At 45.6% G+C, this 18,990-nt stretch overlaps 1 protein-coding gene across 4 annotated transcripts; it reads right to left on the minus strand.

The window, feature by feature from the left end:
• Window positions 1-547: 547 nt before the first annotated feature.
• VSIG4 (V-set and immunoglobulin domain containing 4) lies at window positions 548-17,819 on the minus strand. Of its 4 annotated transcripts, XM_032228098.1 has the most exons (10): window positions 17,684-17,819; window positions 16,730-16,783; window positions 14,308-14,667; window positions 13,189-13,467; window positions 10,752-10,844; window positions 10,335-10,406; window positions 8,690-8,746; window positions 6,250-6,369; window positions 4,353-4,374; window positions 548-1,262 (listed from the first exon to the last, which is right to left on the minus strand). In XM_032228098.1, exons 1-10 carry the CDS (start codon window positions 17,739-17,741, stop codon window positions 1,055-1,057), a joined length of 1,323 nt encoding a protein of 440 aa, XP_032083989.1. In that variant the 5' UTR covers window positions 17,742-17,819; the 3' UTR covers window positions 548-1,054. The 4 variants fall into 4 exon arrangements, with proteins under 4 accessions (XP_032083989.1, XP_032083990.1, XP_032083991.1 ...); XM_032228099.1 differs by lacking the exon at window positions 16,730-16,783 and having other exon boundaries at window positions 17,684-17,818; XM_032228100.1 differs by lacking the exons at window positions 10,335-10,406; window positions 10,752-10,844.
• Window positions 17,820-18,990: the final 1,171 nt, after the last annotated feature.

Genomic DNA, 18,990 nt, shown 5'->3' on the forward strand with positions numbered 1-18,990 from the left:
AAGGTAAGAGCAACCCACTGGTGAGGTGCAGTTGACAGACTCAATGATTCCTTTGTAGAACTGTATCAGCAGCTTCACTATGGCATCCAAATTCATATTAATCGGAAAGAGGCCTACATGTAGCCCTGCTTTGCCTTTCTGTAGAGCAGAAAGCTTCTTAACTTTATTTATTTATCAAATTTCTACACCACCTACGGTAAGGGATATTGGCGGTTTACAAACAATATGCTGGCTGAAGAATTCTGGGAGTTAAAGTCCACACATCCACCAAATTTTGCCAAACAATTCCCTCCTAGTAGTCGATATTAGATTATTTTCCTTTAAAATATGTAGGCCAATGACTAAAAACAAGCCTAGGAAAATATTTGATTACAGGACAGAAAAAGCTACCATATTTATCTGCCAATTAGAGAAGGGGGTAAAAACTTGTTTAAAATAAATGTAATTCATTCTCCCTTTTTGAAACATCACAGAATCCTAATTGAAGCAATCATCCCAAGGCTACCATTTCCCAATGTTTTGCAGTGTGATTCATCCTTTCAAAATGTTTGTCACAGAGAGGTGTTTTTTATTAGGACAAATGTGCTTTTGATCAGATGGAAGAGTACAGAAAGTGTATTCTAGACAAACTGCAAACAAAATCAAATACATGCTTATTTTGCTGTCAACATTTTTTAGTTCAAAGAACTCCTGTTCAACAAGCCAAACCTGCCAAATTCATGAGAAGGAGAAACGGAGAAAGCAGAGTCACCAAATGAGAGAAGGGCGAATTGGACATTTGCCCAGCTCTGCTTGCCCCAGATTCAGCTGCTCTTGGGCAGGGAGAAAAGTCTAAGCGGCCACTACTGAGTGAGTGGAGTTGCCAGGCTGAAAGAAGTCCTTTTAGGAGACCAGACAGGAGAGCCACCATTTGGGAGAAGGAGGAAGAGGAGGAGGACTGGCTCAGAGAAGGCAAGTTGACATATTTTCATGTGAAGGGGCGAAGATGAATATCCTCAACTCTCAGCTCTTGGATATATAGCAAGATCTACTCTTTCCTGTTATAGGTTGCCCATCAGTTCCCAAGCTTCTTCCCAGTTACCAGGATCTCATATTCGTTGTCCATCTTTCCATCCATTGTCACGTATTCATCAGCTTTGCCGGGCTCCATAGTGTAGTTGTTACTGAAACTTGAATTCGGTTCTTCATACAGGCAGTTACCATTGACTCCTGGGCTGGCTGGGATGTTTTCGTTGCCCTCCAGGGTGAGGGCATTGTTGTTGCTGAAATAGACAGACGAGGGTGAAATTAGGCATGCAAAACAGGGGCTTCCACTTACCCAGGGAATGCAAGATGCCTGGTGAAAGATGCCTTTGCACAACACAATTTTTATAGGGCTGACTCAGAAAGATCCCTGTTTGCTGCCTCTGCAGTTAGCCTGCCTGCCTCAATTATCAGCTGCCGTGCAGAGAACATGATCTATTTTTGAGACTCGCAGTTCTGCTTTTAAAAAGGACAAAGGGTAACTTGGTGACATTTTTCCAGCAGGAACCAACCTGATCCCACTTGCCTTCTGTTCTCTCTCTGTCTCTGTCTCCCTCTGTGTATCTCTCTGGGTCTGTCTGTCTCTTTCTCTGTCTCGCTCTGTCTCTCTGTCTTTGTCTTTGTCTGTCTGTCTGTCTGTCTGTCTGTCTGTCTCTCTGTCTCTGTGTGTCTCTGTTTGTCTGTTTGTCTCTCTCTCTCTTTCACACACACACACACACACACACACACACACACACACAGGCAACCAGAGGAGAAAGAGAAAAGAATAAGAAGCTTGTAGAGGGGAGATAAAAACATTATATGTGGGGAGATACGGATTTCTCAAATCACTCCCAGCCCCCATAATGATGGGTGATAACCTGGCTGCATTTACCATGTAACAAGAGGCCGACTATTGTGATCCGAAGTGAAAGCTGAATGTGGAGATACTGATTTTAGGGAAGTGGTGCAATTAGCAGTGGTCAAATCTTATGACAAACTAAATTATGGGTCGAAATCATGCAGCCTTTTGAAAAAGAAAAAGAAAACTGGTAGAAATGCAATTTTTAAAACCTTGCATAGCTTGCAACAAAACCATTAACCAGATTCATGCAATACAATTCAACAAGATCAACTTAATCTCTTTGCTGGTTTGCACAATGTAAGTGATTCACTAGCCACACAGGCAGGGTATTAAGGCATGCACATATTAAGGCATGCAAAATACACACATACACAAACACACATATGTACACAAACATGGAAACCAATTCAGCTTTTGGACAAAGTGGAAGCTGCACATTGTGGGCATTTAGCTGACTTGGGTTAAAAGTGTTAAAGCTGGAGTGACATCAGAATCAGTCACATCAACCCCAAAGAACTCAGGAAGCCTCTTTTAAGAGCTCTGTGCCCATCCTGGAGGGGCAAAAACTGTTCTGATCTAGGCTTCCTGAGAAAGCATAAATCACAATCTTAGTTCCAAAAACCATCTTTTATTTAAACGGCTGTGAATCATTCCCAGCCCATAATGATTCACAGTCAGTCTGTGAAGAGTCCGACAGATGTCTGCTCAAGTAACAGTCTTTCAGGGGAATGTTGATAAGAACCCACCTTTATCTCTCTTGAAACACTGCCAGAGATCTAATTGCCAATTAGTTTTGCAAGGCCAAACATAGCATAGAGTCAAACAGGACTTCTCAGAGCTTAAACCGAATATATGAACTAATTGCTTCCTGCAAAAGCTCATGCCCCATTTGCGCCTCTTCTATGTCTTATGGGAGGGGCCAATCATCTCCAAGCCTTACTCCCAAGTCTCCCTTTTTGTCTTAACTGTTCTTGCCTTCTGGCAGCTCTACACATGTGCACACTGGGAACAGGCTCCTGCTATTCTTCTGCCTTGCTGATGTGAGGCTCTGGAGGCAGCACATAACTGCTGGCCCCCTCTCTGCCTCCGATGCAGAGCCCTCGTCCAAGCCTTCCCCATCCTCCAGGACTGGCCCATGTTCCTCCCCAACCTTCTCACTGTCCAACTCTGCTGCCAGCTCCGCAGGCCACCGACCGCTGGTTTATCCACAACAGAAAAGTCCACCAGCAGTAAATTCTGCCTTGCTTGCTTAGTTTCCTATTTCTTCACTGCCCATCTCGCTCAGAGATGGCTCAGCGAAGGACAGCATAAGCTTCTCTTACTTGGACCACAGAGGTTAGATGAAGGCAAGAAGGTAGGGGTGTAACAGAATAAATAAATAAGTCTGGGATGGGAGGTATAGTTATACTGTGGTTCACTGCAAGTATGGATGTGGCATCTAGCACAGTGCATTCCAACCTCGGTCACTTTAAAAGGTATGGTCCAATTCCCAGAATTCATCAGCCTGCACGCTGAGAAAGCCCACGCCTCTTAACATCTGAGACTCCCTACTGGACTCACGGTTCCTTGAGCCCAACCGGTTCTCTGCCCTAATGACCAGCTGGGTAGGTGTGGCCCGGTGATCATGTGATCAAGTGGGCGTGGTCAACTCAACATCACTCAGGTTGATGGGCACTTTCGCCTTAGCTGTGACAATGTAATAAGGGTTAACTGGAGAGGCAGTTTCTGTAAGCAGGGCAATAAAGATGAGGCTAGAAACAACACCAGAATGTTTCCTCCCTGCCTTCCTTACAGGATTAATTCTGTAAAGTGGAAAGAAACAAAAGGAGATTTCTTCCAAAAAACGAACTGCTTAGAAAGTTAACAACTGGTTCTCCCGAAGAGGTGCAAACTGGCTGAATCCCACCACTGCTTGAGTCCATACCCAAACTAGCCTGCCTTGCCATATCTTCTGCAAAAATAGCAATAAGACATCTGCATTTTTTAAAGGTCTCTGGCACAGAAGGATGAAATCTGTGACTCTTTAGATATTGCTGAACCGCAGAGCCACATCCCCCACCCAGAACATGCTGGTGAGATTGTGCTAGAAAATCCTCAGCTCTTTTTGCACCACTGTCACTGTGGCTGTCATTGTGGCGGGGTTGCCCAACATTCTTTAGTCAGGTCAACTAAATATCACAATGTGCTGTTTTCATGTTGTGCAAAAGCTTGACTGGTTTTAATTTGTTTTTCTCTTTGTTCCTTAATGTGTTGTATGAACTCTGCTTGCTTAATTAGGACAGGGGTTGACTTGCAATGTAGGAAGGCAATATTATTTTTCCAGGCGTTTGAGAGGCTCCTCCGATGTATTTCCGTTCTGCACCCAAAATGGAACAACAGGCTCAGCTGTTTTTTCACCAAGTCAGTCATTTTACACCCAGCTCTCCAGAATATAACCAGTCAACACATTTCACTCTTGTAACCTCAGGATGAGATGATTACTTACTATGTTACTTCGTAAATGTTATCTGAAAAAGAAACAACATTTGAATGAATTTTTATTTCCAGAAAACAAAGTCACCGGTACATTAAACTAAAAAAACAAGTACAAAACTGTAAAAAAAGAAAAGAAAAGAAAAAAGAAACAGGGAATGAAATGGAACAGAACAAAACAAATAAAAACAACTGGATAATTGGACATCAGGGTGAACAGCTTCTATGGCAACTCTTACGGTGTCTTGTTTTGAATTGATCAAGGCCCAGCAGTTTCCTAAAGTTGTCCTTGATAGCAGAATTTTGATGCTATGCTTGCCTTTTATTAACATTATACTTGTTGTGGTCCACCACCAGCCTGCGGAATTGGCCGCAGAGTCGGACAACGAGGAGATTAGGGAGGAACATGGGCCAGTCCTGGGATCTGGGCATGGTTCAGATGAGGGCTTGGCATCGAGTCAGAGAGGGGCCCAGGGCCACCTGGGAGTTAAGTGCTGCCTCCAAAGCCTCTAGAGTCAGAAATGAGCGAGGCAGAGGAACAGGCTCCCCCTGTCAACAGTGCCCACATGTGCAGAGCTGCCAAAAGGCAAGAACAGTTAAGACAGAAGGGACGACTCAGGAGTAACACTTAGAGGTGTAGGTATAGGACATAAAGGAGCACAGGCATGGGAGTCTTTGCAGGAAGCAACTTGGTTCATGCCAGTGGTAACATTAAATTTTTTTTACTACTGGTTCTGTGGGCGCAGCTTGGTGGGCGTGGTGTGGCTTGGTGGGAGTGGCAGGGGAAGGATACTGCAAAATCTCCATTCCCATCCTACTCTGGGGCCATCCAGAGGTGGTATTTGCCAGTTCTCCAAAGTACTCAAAATTTCCACTACCGATTCTCCAGAACCTGTCAGAACCTGCTGGATTTCACCCCTGGTTTATCCTGGTCAGTTTACCATCTGAAGCTCCATTTTGACTCTTTGCTCCATGTGGACTTGCCAAACTAATTGATAATTAAGTCTTAAGCAGTATTTCAAGGAAGATAAAGGCGGATGCTTATTAGCCTTATCCCGAAGGACTTTGGCAGCCTACTGTAGGACTCTTTACAACTACTGGGGACTCATTACTGGATGTGAATGAACATAATTCACAGCCTTTGAAATAAAAAGAGGGATTTGGGACTAAGCGCGTGCTTTTTAATGTATCAGGAAGCCTTGGTCAGAACAATATCCTGGTTGTTCTCCCACTGTGGTTAGATGGACCAGGGGTGACATGACAGCAGTCTTCCAATATTTGAGAGGCTGCCATAAAGAAGAGGTGTCAGCCTATTCTCCAATGCACCAGAAGGCAAGACAAGAAACTAATCAAAGAGAAAAGCAACCTGGAACTAAAGAGAAATTTCCTAACAGTGAGAACAATAAACCAGTGCAATGGCTTGCTGTCAGAAGTGGTGGGTGCTTCAACACTGGAGGTATTCATGAAGAGACTTGACCGCCATTTGTCTGAAATGGTATCTGCTTGAGCAGAGAGTTGGACTAGAAGACCTCCAAGGTCCGTTCCAACTCTACTATTCTATGTTCTACAATATGTTTTGAAATTTCACTTGGCCTACTTGAAGTGTTCACTCACCTGATTTTAGCTAGTTTCCACCCACCACCTGAACATACACATTCAGAATCTTACACAAAAATCAAGTCTCAGGATTGGGACAAAACAGCAGATTTCTACCTTCGAGTTTTCCTCTAGAATCCAGAATTTATTATCTTAAATCTAGCCTATAAGTGCTAAATGGTGCTGTCCAAAAATTCACCATTAGCAATCTGGTTCCTAATTTGCTGTAGACTTCCGATTCCTAAACTCCAAGTTGTTCCACTGTTGTCCCCTGATCCCCAATCCGAGAAAATGAGCGCCACCAGACAACTCACCAGTCTTCGTTTTCCTTCTGCAAAATACCACAGAGACGACTATAAGGATGAAAGCTGCAGAGAGCAGAGCGATCAGGATGATGATATAGAGGGGCAGACCTTTCTTCTGAGCACCTGGAGCTAGAGGGGCACAGCAGAAATGGAGATTTCCATCAAATTTCCCTTGACCGTTCAACTTTAAGATGATGGAGGCAAACCAACATGGGGCTTTGGTTTGCATCAATTATCTTAATTATTCATGTTCTTAGACCATCCTTCCTAGGAGTAGGTTGCTGCCGGCACTGCTGCTGGTTCAGTGCCTCAAAAATTTTGTGTTACACACGCATGCACATTTGCAAATATAAAGGTCTGTGCATGTGCAAAACCTTTAAAAATGGGGGGGGGGATAAATGTTTCCACTAAAAATTGATCTGTGCATGCGCAGAACTGAAAAACAGGGTGGCGGCCCTGTAAGGGAATGGGTTCAGAGGTGTGGCAGGCATGGGTCACTGCCACTTCCAGCAACCCAGGCCACCAAGTTACTACCAGTTTGGCTGAACCAGTCCAAACCAGTAGGAACCCACCTCTGATCCTTCCTAGAAGTTAGCCCAATTGATATCTACTGGATGGCTTTTGACTTGCAGTATAAGATAAGCTTTGGAAATTATTAATAATAACAGGATCTTGCACTGTAGCAGGCTGAAGGCAATTGAGGCTTCTCCAGCAGCCTTGGGGTGGCCACTTTGAAACTCATAGTAACATCTGGAAGAAGAGAGGAAGTTGTTTCACGTATTGAGCACTTGCTACCGTGTTTTCCTGAAAATAAGACCCAACTGGAAAATAAACCATAAGTCCTACCCCACCAAAATAAGCCCCAGTTAAGAGCTCAGTTGCTAGGCTCTCGCAGTCCATGCACACCTACTTGGCATTCCTTTTCACCCTTCCCTTCCCCCAGTTCATTGGCAAGTTGAATAGCGTTAAGGTTTGAAAGAAGCAACGCTATTCTCTTAGCTTAGCAATCGCTCCACAAGGCATAAAACTGGCAGACCTTCCATTACACTGTCTGGACTTTTTGACTGTGTTCTGCAGACACTCCTGTAACACACTAACTCCCTGAAGTGTTTGTATTCATTCTTGTCATCCCTCCTTTTGTGTAGGAGAACAATAAGAACCAGCTGTGGGTTCCTGCTGATTTTACTACCGCTTTGTAACCAGCGCGCAACATGTACGCACATGCGCTGTTCAATGTAAATTGTTCTTTGTGCATGCGCAGAACAATTTACAGTGAACTGGGCATGTGCAGTCACTAAAATTCAAAATGGTGGTGGCCCAGCAGTGGTGAGGGAACCAGTTTGGGGGCGTGGCAGGCCTTGGTCACTGCCGGTTCTGCGACCCAGGCCTGAATTCCACTACTGGTTTGGCTGAACAAGGCTGAACCAGGAGCAATCCACCTCTGATAAGAACTAAGAAGAATTGTCAGATTCTTTGTGCACAAACTAAGCAAGCTCCATAAATACACCCTAAACAAACCAGGATTAAAAATACTTTAAATCTGCATTTTACATGTAGCCCTAGCATTTTCATTACCTATGTTCACTAATACCCAGGAGTTTTTTTTTTTAATGAAAATAAATAATCAGAGTTCTACTGGTTGTGTTTCTGTGTGTAAAACACAGATAGAGATAGCTGGGGTTGTGTAGTCAAAATAAAATACTTTTTTTTGGGAACCAAGGACATTCTTACACCTGGTCAGAGGAAGGAGGAATGATGTCACCAAGCAACCAGATGGAGCTGTGATTGGACCGTGCGACTGATTGCTTTGAGAAAGTGAAAACGTTTTGCTTTTAATTTAACCCTTTCCCTGGAGTTATTGTGTAGGAGAGTCAAAAGATGGCAAAACTGTGATATAAAAAGTGAATCAAAATGGTCCATTTCAGGGGCATCTGCAAAGAGGATTAAAGCTGGCATCAAGACTGATGCCCAGCCCTTGTGACAACGTGCCCATACAAACAGCAGGCTTCGATTACTGTACTGCACTGCATCCATCTTGCAGATTTTGACATTGCCTTGCAAAGACCCAAATACGCCAAGACCTGCATACCTCTACCCGTGAAAATCTATAATATATATACAGTATATGTGTGTGTGTGTGTGTGTGTGTGTATATATATATATATATATATATATATATATATATATATATATATATATATATATATATATATATATATATATATATATATACACAAATGTAACAAAGGCATGTATGCATGTGTGTATACACAAATTAACAAAGGCAACATAAAAAATGGCTTTCTGCCTGGAAGATGTGTGCAAAATTCTGGGGGTTGAAGTCCTCACATCTTAAAAGGACTGAGTTTGAAAAACGCTGCTCTGATTCATCCCCTACTTTCCCCACCTCCAGGGACACAGGTGGTCTCCAACTTTTCCTTCCTCTTACTTTTCTGCTGATGTCCTGAAAAGTTCCCAAAAGGTGTGGATGAAGTCACCATTCTGCCTGGAAGACAAGCCAGAGAGGCCGAGTCAGCGGGAAGGAACTAAAGCCAGTGAGATCCAGGCTGCACAATGGAAGCTTTTGCACCCACTGTGCCAGTGGTGCGATTCAAATGATTTAACAACCAGTTCTTTGCCCTAATGACCAGTTGGGTAGGTGGGGCTCAGTGGTCATGTGACCGTGAGGGCGTGACCAACTCAACGTCACTCAGGTCGATGGGCGCTTCGCCTTAGCTGTGACAATGTAATAAGGGTTAACTGGAGAGGCAGGTGGGGCTAGAAACAACACCAGAATGTTTCCTTCCTGCCTTCCTTACAGGATTAGCCCTGTAAAGTGGAAAGAAACAAAAGGAGATTTCTTCCAACAACCGGTTCTTCCGAATAGGTGCCAACTGGTTGAATCCCACCACTGCCACTGCCCCACCTTCCAAGATGATGCCCCACCCCACAGAGCAAAGGACACTTTTTAGTGGAGAAGTAACTGGGTCACTGCCATGGCCCACTCTGGGAGCAGGAGGTGGGGGAACACAACCACCCAGGAGTGTTGGGGCTTAGCTGGGCAAAGCCAGTGGAGTCCAGAGTCAGCCATGCATGCAAATTAGGGGCTCTTCTGCACACGCCTTGGAGGTCACATTTGAAGGACATAAATGGATCACGTCCAGTGGTGAAATTCAATTTTTTTACTATCAGTTCTGTGGTTGTGGCTTGGTGGATGTGGCAGGGGAAGGTTACTGCAAAATCCCCATTCCCTCCCCACTCCAGGGGAAGGATACTGCAAAATCTCCATTCCCTCCCAACTCCAGGGGAAGGATACTGCAAAATTGATCAAGTGGAAACACAACGGGGGAGGCATTGGAGGTGTAGACGAGGGAGGCAGAGGGCTCTCTGTCCCTGGAAGCCCACATGGCTCATCTCATGTCACACAAGGCATGTAAAGGGGGGGAGATTTGATCAAGCACTTTGACCCCCAAGGGCCCCCCAGTTTCTTCTGTCATTCCTGTTTCTGGCTCTGTAAGGGAGGCTCCCATTTAGTGGTAAAATTCAATTTTTTTTTACTACCAGTTCTGTGGATGTGCTTTGGAGGGCATGGCAGGGGAAGGCTACTGCAAAATCTCCATTCCCACCCCACTCTGGGGCCAGCCAGAGGTGGTATTTGCTGGATCTCTGAACTATTCAAAATTTCTGCTAGCGGTTCTCCAGAACCTGTCAGAACCTGCTGAATTTCACCCTTGGTCACGTCCCTTCCACTCCCCCTGACCTTTACGCGGGCGGCCTCTACTTCCACTTCTGAAGAGGAGGATCCCTGCTCCTTCTAGCACAATCCATGCTTTGTAGGCTGGGAGGGAGAGACCCCCAGGAACTCTCCCCCAGGAACAGCAGGGGGCAAGTCCCCCCCATCCCGGCTGCTGGGCATGGATTTGTAGAACCATTGACCTTCCCACAGGGCCAAGGATTCTTCTCCCCCATTTCTGTTGCTAACCTTAGCAAACCATGGAGCAGATCCTTGGGGGCACCACCCCCGTTTCCAGCTGGCAAACAATGGTGTTGGGGCTGGGGAAACACCACACTGGGGAAGGGTTGTGGTTCCTCACCTGTCCTGGTGCGGGTCATTTCAGGCCTCCTGGAGGTTCCGGCTACAAAGTTCCAGACTGGAGTCCCTGTTTCTGCCGGGATGGGAAATGCAGATTAGTTGAGCACCTTCTCAGACAGATGGGAGCAGGGATGAAATTCAGCAGGTTCTGGAGAACCGGTAGCAGAAATTTTGAGTTGTTCAGAGAACTGGTAAATACCACCTCTGGCTGGCCCCAAAGTGGGTTGGGAATGGGGATTTTGCAGTAGCCTTCCCCTGCCATGCCCACCACGCCACGCCCACAGAACTGGTAGTAAAAAAAAATGAATTTCACCACTGAATGGGAGCCTCCCTTACAGAGCCAGAGACAGGAATGACAGAAGAAACTATGGGGCCCTTGGGGGTCAAAGTGCTTGATCAAATCTCCCCCTTTACATGCCTTGCGTGACATGAGACGAGCCAGGTGGGCTTCCAGGGACAGTGAGCCCTGTTGTATGTCCAGTTGGTTCTGCAGTGGAGACTTCAGAAGACTCTAGAAGGGAAAAGCAGCAGAGTTACTGTCCTGCCCTCACGGCTTCCAGGAGCTGGGGGCACGTGGGGAGACCCTTGTGGGATGAACTGTTTCATGAACGCTTCTCCTACCACTCACTTGAAGAACAAGACGACTCAATAGGAAAAGATGGCTGCCTGTGGGGGAGGGGTAAAAGGTCAAGGTAGGGGCTGCCACACAACCAACGACTGGTCTCTTTGTTCCATGGGTTGTCACAAAAAGCCGTGTCTTCAATGGTGTGGCTGTGGTCATCACCTTGAGTTTATTCACCACTTCCTTTCCAAAACCCTGATCCCTGAAGAACAAAGAATTAAAGCACCCCGATTTGACTGCAAAACCCCAAAATCTGATTTTACTGATTTGTTTTCCCTTCACACCTCTCAACGATGGCCCCTCTTCAGAGGTACAGAATCCTCCTAATATGGGAGATGAGTTTTGGTATCGCTGCTCAATGCTCCGTGAGACTAGTAGCCAGACAAGGCTACACCCTCCCAAACCTTCCCTTCTTCTTTGCAGACCACAGAAAAGGTGGCCATCATATACCGAAGGATTGTCTTTCCGGCACTTTTGGAAAAGTCACCAGAGAAGGCCAGTTGGAGCAGCAGCCACTGAGCGTGGGAGTGATGAAGATGGTGGGCCTGACCTGAGAGACCCCGATTCAGACACACTTGGAGCCAGAGAATTTCCATGGATGATTTGGGGCCTCTTAAACTAAACCTCCTTCGCTGCTTCCTGTTATAAAGAAAAAAAAGGAAGACGGAGCTATGCCTGTTGCTTGAACTCCAGGTGGGAACCTCCAGACCTAAAGGTATAAACAAACCCTGACTCTGAACTGATGCTTCCATGTCAGAGGTGGTATGCTGCCGGTTTGCACTGGTTTGGGCAAACCAGTAGTGGCGGCGGCGCGAGGCTCCGCTCACCAATGCAGACGTCATCACGGTTCTGCACATGCCCAGACTTGCTGCGCACATGCAAAGCAAGCACGTAGGCACATATGTTCCCGCTACCAAACTGGTAGTGAAGATAGTAGGAAGCCATGACTGTTGCATGTATGCCTGAACTTGTAGCACCAGTAGGAAAACAAAGAAGGGTTGAAAAGTGACAGGTGGTTTACACAAAATAGCAAGTCCCAAAGGTGCTTTTTCCAGAGGCAACTGGACTTTTTGGTTTTTCTTTGAAGAGGTTTCACTTCTCAGCAAAGAGGCGAAACATCTTCAAAGAAAAACCAGAAAGTCCAGTTGCCTCTGGAAAAAGCACCTTTGGGACAACCAGGACCTGAATGATGGAGAATCTCCATGGGCGCAAAATAGAAAGGCACAATGTGCTTTGCTTGCTTTTGGTTCAGCCCCTGGCTGAACTCAGCTGTTACAACGTACAAACCATGCTTTAGGTCTTAGCATGTGACGTCAACCAAGCTGGTGATGCTTTGCTCAATAATTCGTGGTGAAGCAAATCCTGGACAGATGTGTGAATCTAGCCCAAGTGTGCTTCCACTATAGGTAGTCCTTGACTTACAACCACAGTTGGGACCACCATTTCTGTTGCCAAGCAAGGTGATTGTTAAGTGTGCCATGCCTGGATCTATAACCATGTTTGCCATGGTTGTTAAACTTGGCTTTCCCCATTGACTTTGCTAGTCAGAAGCTAGCTGGGAAGGTTGCAAATGGTGATCATGTGACCCCCAAGACAGCACAATCATTGTAAGCCCTTGCTGGTTGCCAACCGCCCAGATTTTGCTCACATGACCATTCTGTGGCAGACACTTTTTTCCAGTGTCACTGCAATTGTAATTTTTGAACGGTCATTAAATGGCAACAGCCCTTAGACTTATATCCCGCTTCACAGTGCTTTACAGCCCTCTCTAAGCAGTTTACAGAGTCAGCATATTGCCCCCAACAACTTGGGTCTTCATTTTACCCACCTCGGAAGGATGAAAGGCCAGGTCAACCTTGAGCTGGTCAGGATTGAACTGCTGGCAATGGGCAGAGTTAGCCTGCAATATTGCATTCTCACCGTTGGGAAGGGAGGGGGAATAGGAAGGAAAGGGAGGGAAGAGAGGGACTTGAACTGCCAAACTGCTGGCAATCAGCAGTCAGCAGAAGTAGCCTGCAGTACTGCACTCTAACCACTGCACCACTGTGGCTCCACAATGAATGGTGGTGAGTTGAGAACCACCTGTACTGCATTAATAGACAGAATTCAGAGCCTGGACCTCTTCATAAAGATGTGAGTCCTAGGAAAATATTCTCCATGGACCGTCTAACCCTGAATGTGATCCTTTACGTGACGTGGCTCTGTTGCAGTGACATCTCTAGAGCATCCTCACCTTCCACGGTCAGCTGAAAGGAGTCGCTCTGTTCCTTTTGTGCATTAATTTTGTTTTCTGCCGTGCAGAAGTATCTGGCGGAATCCGACAGCTGCAGGTGCTCGAATGCTAGGACTGGACCCCTCTGGAGCTCCTCAGCTTCCCCCTCAGGCACGTCCTTGTACCACTGGTAGGTGATGGGCGGAGAGCCGCTGGCTGAGCAGGTCAGACTCATCCTGGATCCTTCAGGCAAGAAAGATTCCTGGCTGCTGGCTTCAACCACCGGCTTGGATGCTGCAACTAGAGAGCAGAAGAGCTGCTAAGGTTTCTCAGTGCACCTGTAGCAATTCAGAGCTAAACAAAGGAGGAATTACAAGTTGATCGACCAAAGTGAAATATGGCTCCCGGGCAGGGGTGGCCCTCAAAAGTTTTAGCAAGGGGTTCTCTGTCTGGTTGCTGGGTGGGTGTGGCCTAGTCAGCCCCATGCACCACAGCTGGAGGGGGTGTTTTTTGCCCTCCCCAAGCTCTGGAGGCTTTTCTCGAGTCTCCAGGAGGGCGAAAATGGCCTCCCCAGGCTCAGGAAGTCCTGTGGAGACTGAAAACAGACCCATTTCCGGCTTTCCCGAACTTCCGGTAAGCCTGTTTTGTGCCCTCTCTGAGCCTCCACACACACCCTGCACTTACTTGCATCCAAAACAGTCCGCAAAGTGGGGTGGGCAGGGCCAGCCAGGAATGAGAGACGGGGGTTCTCCAAACTGCACAGAATCTTAGCTAGAGGTTATCCCGAACCCCTGCAAACCGCACGTAGCCCACCCCTGCTCCCGGGCCTTATTAATCCAAAGAGAAGCTGAGAGTCTTTTCTGACTCCAGGTACCACTTTCTTTCTACATGGAAAATAAAAAAGTATGAATATTCCAAGCAGAGCTGTGCTGCTTCTGTTACTGATGAGGAGTCAGCTTCCTGATTAGGATGCGTCCTTCTCTCACCTAAATTCTGCCCGTAGCTTTGAAGTTCTTGAGAAGGAACACAGCAGAAAAGAAAGAATGAACTCAAAAGGCGGTGCTATAAAATGAGGCAAAAGACCTTGCAGGTTTTTGTGTGAGGGTCTCAGGATGCCCTGCAGCCCAACTGCCTGATTACCTTTTACCACCTGGAGCTGGATGGTTTTTTCTCCCCTGATTGTGTTCCTGTTTTGGTCTTCCAACTCTACTATGCAGACAAATGAACCCTTATCGGTCATTTCAAGTGCCTTGATGTGGAGAGACACATCCCCGGGGGGGTTCCCGGCAACGTTGACTCGGTCTCGAAAAGCGGTCAAGAAGATGTGGTCCCCGGAGGCATCGTGGAGCAAGATGGTCCTAGGAGTTTGGCCCTGCACGGAGAACTTCCAGGTCACCGTGAGCTGCTTGAAGTCAGAGGAGGATTGGTACAGGCAGGGCAAAGTGGCAGGAGCTCTCCAGATCCCATCGACCGAGTGGCTGCCGTTCAAATGCAGGACAGCTGGAGGAGGAGGGGGAATAGAAGCAGAAGATTTAGATGCAGACACCAGAAAGTAAATGCAATGTCCTCAGGAGAAGAAGGGCTGGGGGTGAAGACTATTATTGTCTCATTCAAAGTATTGTGAACCACGTTAAAGGGGGAGAAATTTATCAGACAAGGATGGTCTTCTCCGCACATTTTAGCTCACTGATCCTCAAACTACAGCCCGTGGGCCGGATATGGCCCATCAATGCAAAGTATCCGGCCTGTGGAGTGGTGGGATTCAGCCTTGCCCCTCACCGTTGTCTTTATCTTCCAGCGAGCATCCACTGCAACTGCACTTCTGGTTGGTTATTTCACCAGTTGAGCGGCACTTCTAATCACACCGCTGCTGCCGAAGATAAGGTCAAAGGATGAAGGGGAGGGCCAGCTGACTGAGGGGGGATCTCGCCAGTGCGGTCACGTGATCCAGGGCCAGTGGGTGAGTAGGGGCGGGGCTGCTTCTGGCTTGAAAAACAACTCTTCTGTCAGCTTGTAAAGTAGTGCTTTAAAAGTCTTTAAAATGTTTTAAAATGCTTAAAAACAGCCTTTCAGGATGTTGTTCATAGCCATTGTCAGGCCTGCAGCCACCTTTTCTTTTGGATCTTTGGCCTGCCACACTTTCTATTATTCTGCTATGAATTTTCTATTGTAGGAAATTGGGAGGGGGGATTGTAAGGAGTTACATACTATGTAGCCATAACAAAATCCTTTCTAGAAAGCCAAGGTTATCATTTGTCTTTGCACCTCTGCAACTGACCAGAACTGGATGGGTGGAACTGCCAGCATGGCAGTGGGAGATTGGACCGTGTGATGGACTTGTGTGTGGGGGGGCAAGATCTTGAACTTTCAACTGGGTGGGGAAAACCGGGAAGCTTTCAGATTCGGGCTTTCCGGGATGTGCCAACATGGCTCTCTTAATAAATTAGAACTTTGAGGAATCCTTGCCTTGGACTCTGATTTACTTTTGGATGCTATTTGGAACCCTACAGCCATATGATCTAGGGCTGGTGGGTGAGTAGGGGAGGAGCAAGTACAGCAAGGACAAAGGCAAAATTGATTGCTAAATTGGCCACACCTACGCAGTCACATGACCACCTAGGCATGCCCACCTCAGACAGCAGAAAGAGCCCCCGTCACCCAAAGGGCCTTTCATTTGTCCGACTTCTCTTTGATTTGTACCCGTATCAAAGAAATCAGGGGAATTTTTGCTTCTACCTGATTTCCCCTTAAGGCAAAAGAAGAACCAAAGAAATCAAATAAATCAGGGGAATTTTTGCTTCTGCCTGATTTCCCCTTAAGCCAAAAGAAGAACCATGGCCAACCTTCCTTTATCATCTGCAGGTAACAAAGAAGAAACAAGGACAGTGATAGTTGGTGAGCTGCCAAGGACAGAATGACTATTAGAGAACTGGAGGCTAAAACATTGAAGAACGGTTGCAGAAACTCTGGAAGTTTCTAAGAAGAGATAAGACACCCATTTGTCTAAAATGATATGAGGCCTCCTGCTTGAGTAGAAGGCTTCCGAGGCCTTTTTCTGTTATTCTGTTATAATAAGAAAGATGCAGGTGAGGTGAGATGCAGCAGCAGCCAAAAAAGCCAACACAATCCTAAATTGAATTAACAGAGAGATACAATCAAGATCGAATGAGATACTGATACCACTCTATAAAGCCTTAGTAAGGCCACACCTGAGGGCTTCCGGGGGGGGGGGGGGAGGCTGTTTTCCGTGGGCTCCTATAAAGCCTCTGGAGCCTGGAGAGGGCGAAAAAAGCATGCCAAAACTGAGAGGAGCACTAGCCGTGGGCGCATGCATGCTAGGATTGTGCGCATAGCATTATGGGTGTGGCACGCCCACGAACGACCCCTCCCCTGTGCTCCCCCCGCTTTTGGCACGCAAATCAAAAAAGGTTCGCCATCAGTGACCTATAAAGTCCCTTCCAACTCTGTTAATCTGTGAAATGTGTTTAATCTTAACCCATTCCTCATTCCTCAATGGTCTTTTTTATTATAGCAACTAGGTCAGATTTTAGTCTGCAGTCACCTGAGGTGGAGGTTGCTGCTGCAAGAAGGACCCTCTTCTGCTCCATCCAGGGACCTTCCAGGTTTGAAATATAGAATGGCAGATTTCAGAGGTCTTCTTGTCTAGCCCTCTGTTGAAGGCAGAAATCTTATACCATCCCAGTCACATGGTTATCCAGTCTACTTTTATTTTTTATTTTTTATTATTTTCAAAACAAGACACAACACAAAGAATCCTCCTTTTTTTACATACTGTAGAAAGTGTATCAGTTGATTACAAAAAAACTTTTGTGCATCTCTTCCACAGTCATCAATCATAATTCATATTAACTCAAGTATTTTAACTCCAACATTTATACATATTACCATCATCATACCTCCATTTTCATTGGACTACAATTGTTTAAACGTCCTTTATCATAAAATATATCAAGATTTAAAACATAACTGCATACTGGCATTTCATTTGCTATTTCTAAAATCTTCCAATAATACTGAATCCTTATGGCCTATTCTAGCTAAACCTCCATAACAAAAATTTATAATCCTCCTTACCAAATCACTGTTTACCATTTACATCCAGTTTCCTTATGTTGTACTCATACATATATATTTTCCTTTGTATCATTATCCCTCCTTTATTTGACTGTATCCTGTATCATAATAATTTCCCCCCTTATAATCAAAATTTAACTAAATTTAACTTAATTCTTTTTATTACCCTTTATATATAACCAAAAAGATTTCTAATCTTCCTTTCATGACATATAATTCTTACTTTACTCAAAAAGTGAACTCTACTCACGCAGAGGAAGCCTAAAAAGCTATTAACTTGATTTAAACAAGGTTCAAATTGCCCCCATTAAAAATCAAATCGCCCCCATGTGGGACGTGGGAACCACTGATCTAAATAGATATTAGATCTGAGAAGAACCTCTTGTTAGTAGCACCATCAAGTCACAACTTCTAAACTCACCTTTTCCAGGGACAACAGCCACCAAGCTCAGAATCCACAGCTGGACCCATCTTTCCATATTATTCGCCACTTTCTTGCTCTCCACTGGTGAGATGCTACCCCTCTCAAGACCAGGAGTGAAGTAAGCATGACTTCCTTCCCCCCTTTTGCTTTATTATCCTTCCTTCCTTATTTATTTCCTTTTCTGAAAGAATCTCACAAGAGGCTTTGTGTCCACAAACTAAAGGACTAAACTGACTAAAGGAGCAGCCGGTGAAATCATGCCATTTGAAAATTTTCAAAGCCCTTGATAGTCAGGAATACAGACTGCTTGGAGACTCTGGGATGTTATCCTCCGGAAAAGACAACTAAGGGGAGACTTCACCATTTCTAAAACACCAGGCAAGCAGGTGGGATAGAAATATCAAAGCTTGTTCTCTCAAATCTCAGAGAAACATTGGCCTTATACCATGAGTCCTCAAACTACGGCCCGTGGGCCACATGCGGCCCACCGATGCCATTAATCCGACCCTCATAGGACCACAAGGCTGCCCCACCCACCCTTCAGCCAAACACTGAACTTACCTTTGCGAGCCCCGTGGGCTGGAACTGAAAGGTAAGGCCAACAATTTTGGCCTGCAGAGATGTTCTGGAGGTGAGAGAGAGGTGAAAAATAGGGTGCACAGATGCCGCAGGAGGCAAAAAATGGGCAAAATGGCCAGTTTGGGGGCAAAACCCGGGCTGTTTTCACCTGTTCTTTGCCTGCAGAATGCTTCTGAGGTTGAAAATGGGGCGCACAGAGGCCTCAGGAGGCGAAAAAACGGGTCCGTTTTTCACCTCCCCCACCTTCAGAAGATAGATAGGGAAACAGAGGGAGATAGACATATATATAGAGAGAAACAGAGACAGAGAGAGAGAAAGAGAGAGAGAGAGAGAAAGAGAGAGACTCTTGGTTCTTAATTCCTAATATGCAATTTTAATGTTTTTAATATTTTTGTATTCTTGCTTTTATTGTGTTTTAAGTCTCAAAGTTGCTTCAATTTGATTTTGTATTTGGCTCTTCCTTCACCAATATAGCAGACCCACTGCCTTCCAACTCACTTCTCACAAGATGCATTATGAACAAAAAACTATAACATTATCTGTCCTCCACATTATACAATTGCATACTGATGGTGAACATTTGAATAAAACAGAATAACAGAGTTGGAAGGGATCTTGGAGGTCTTCTACTCCAACCCCCTGGTTAGGTAGGAAACACTACACCACTTTAGACAAATGGTTATCCAACATCTTCTTAAAAACTATGCACTATGAAACCTCCAAGG

Source organism: Thamnophis elegans, chromosome 12 (assembly GCF_009769535.1).
Source record: "Thamnophis elegans isolate rThaEle1 chromosome 12, rThaEle1.pri, whole genome shotgun sequence".
NCBI classification, from domain to species: Eukaryota; Metazoa; Chordata; class Lepidosauria; order Squamata; family Colubridae; genus Thamnophis; species Thamnophis elegans.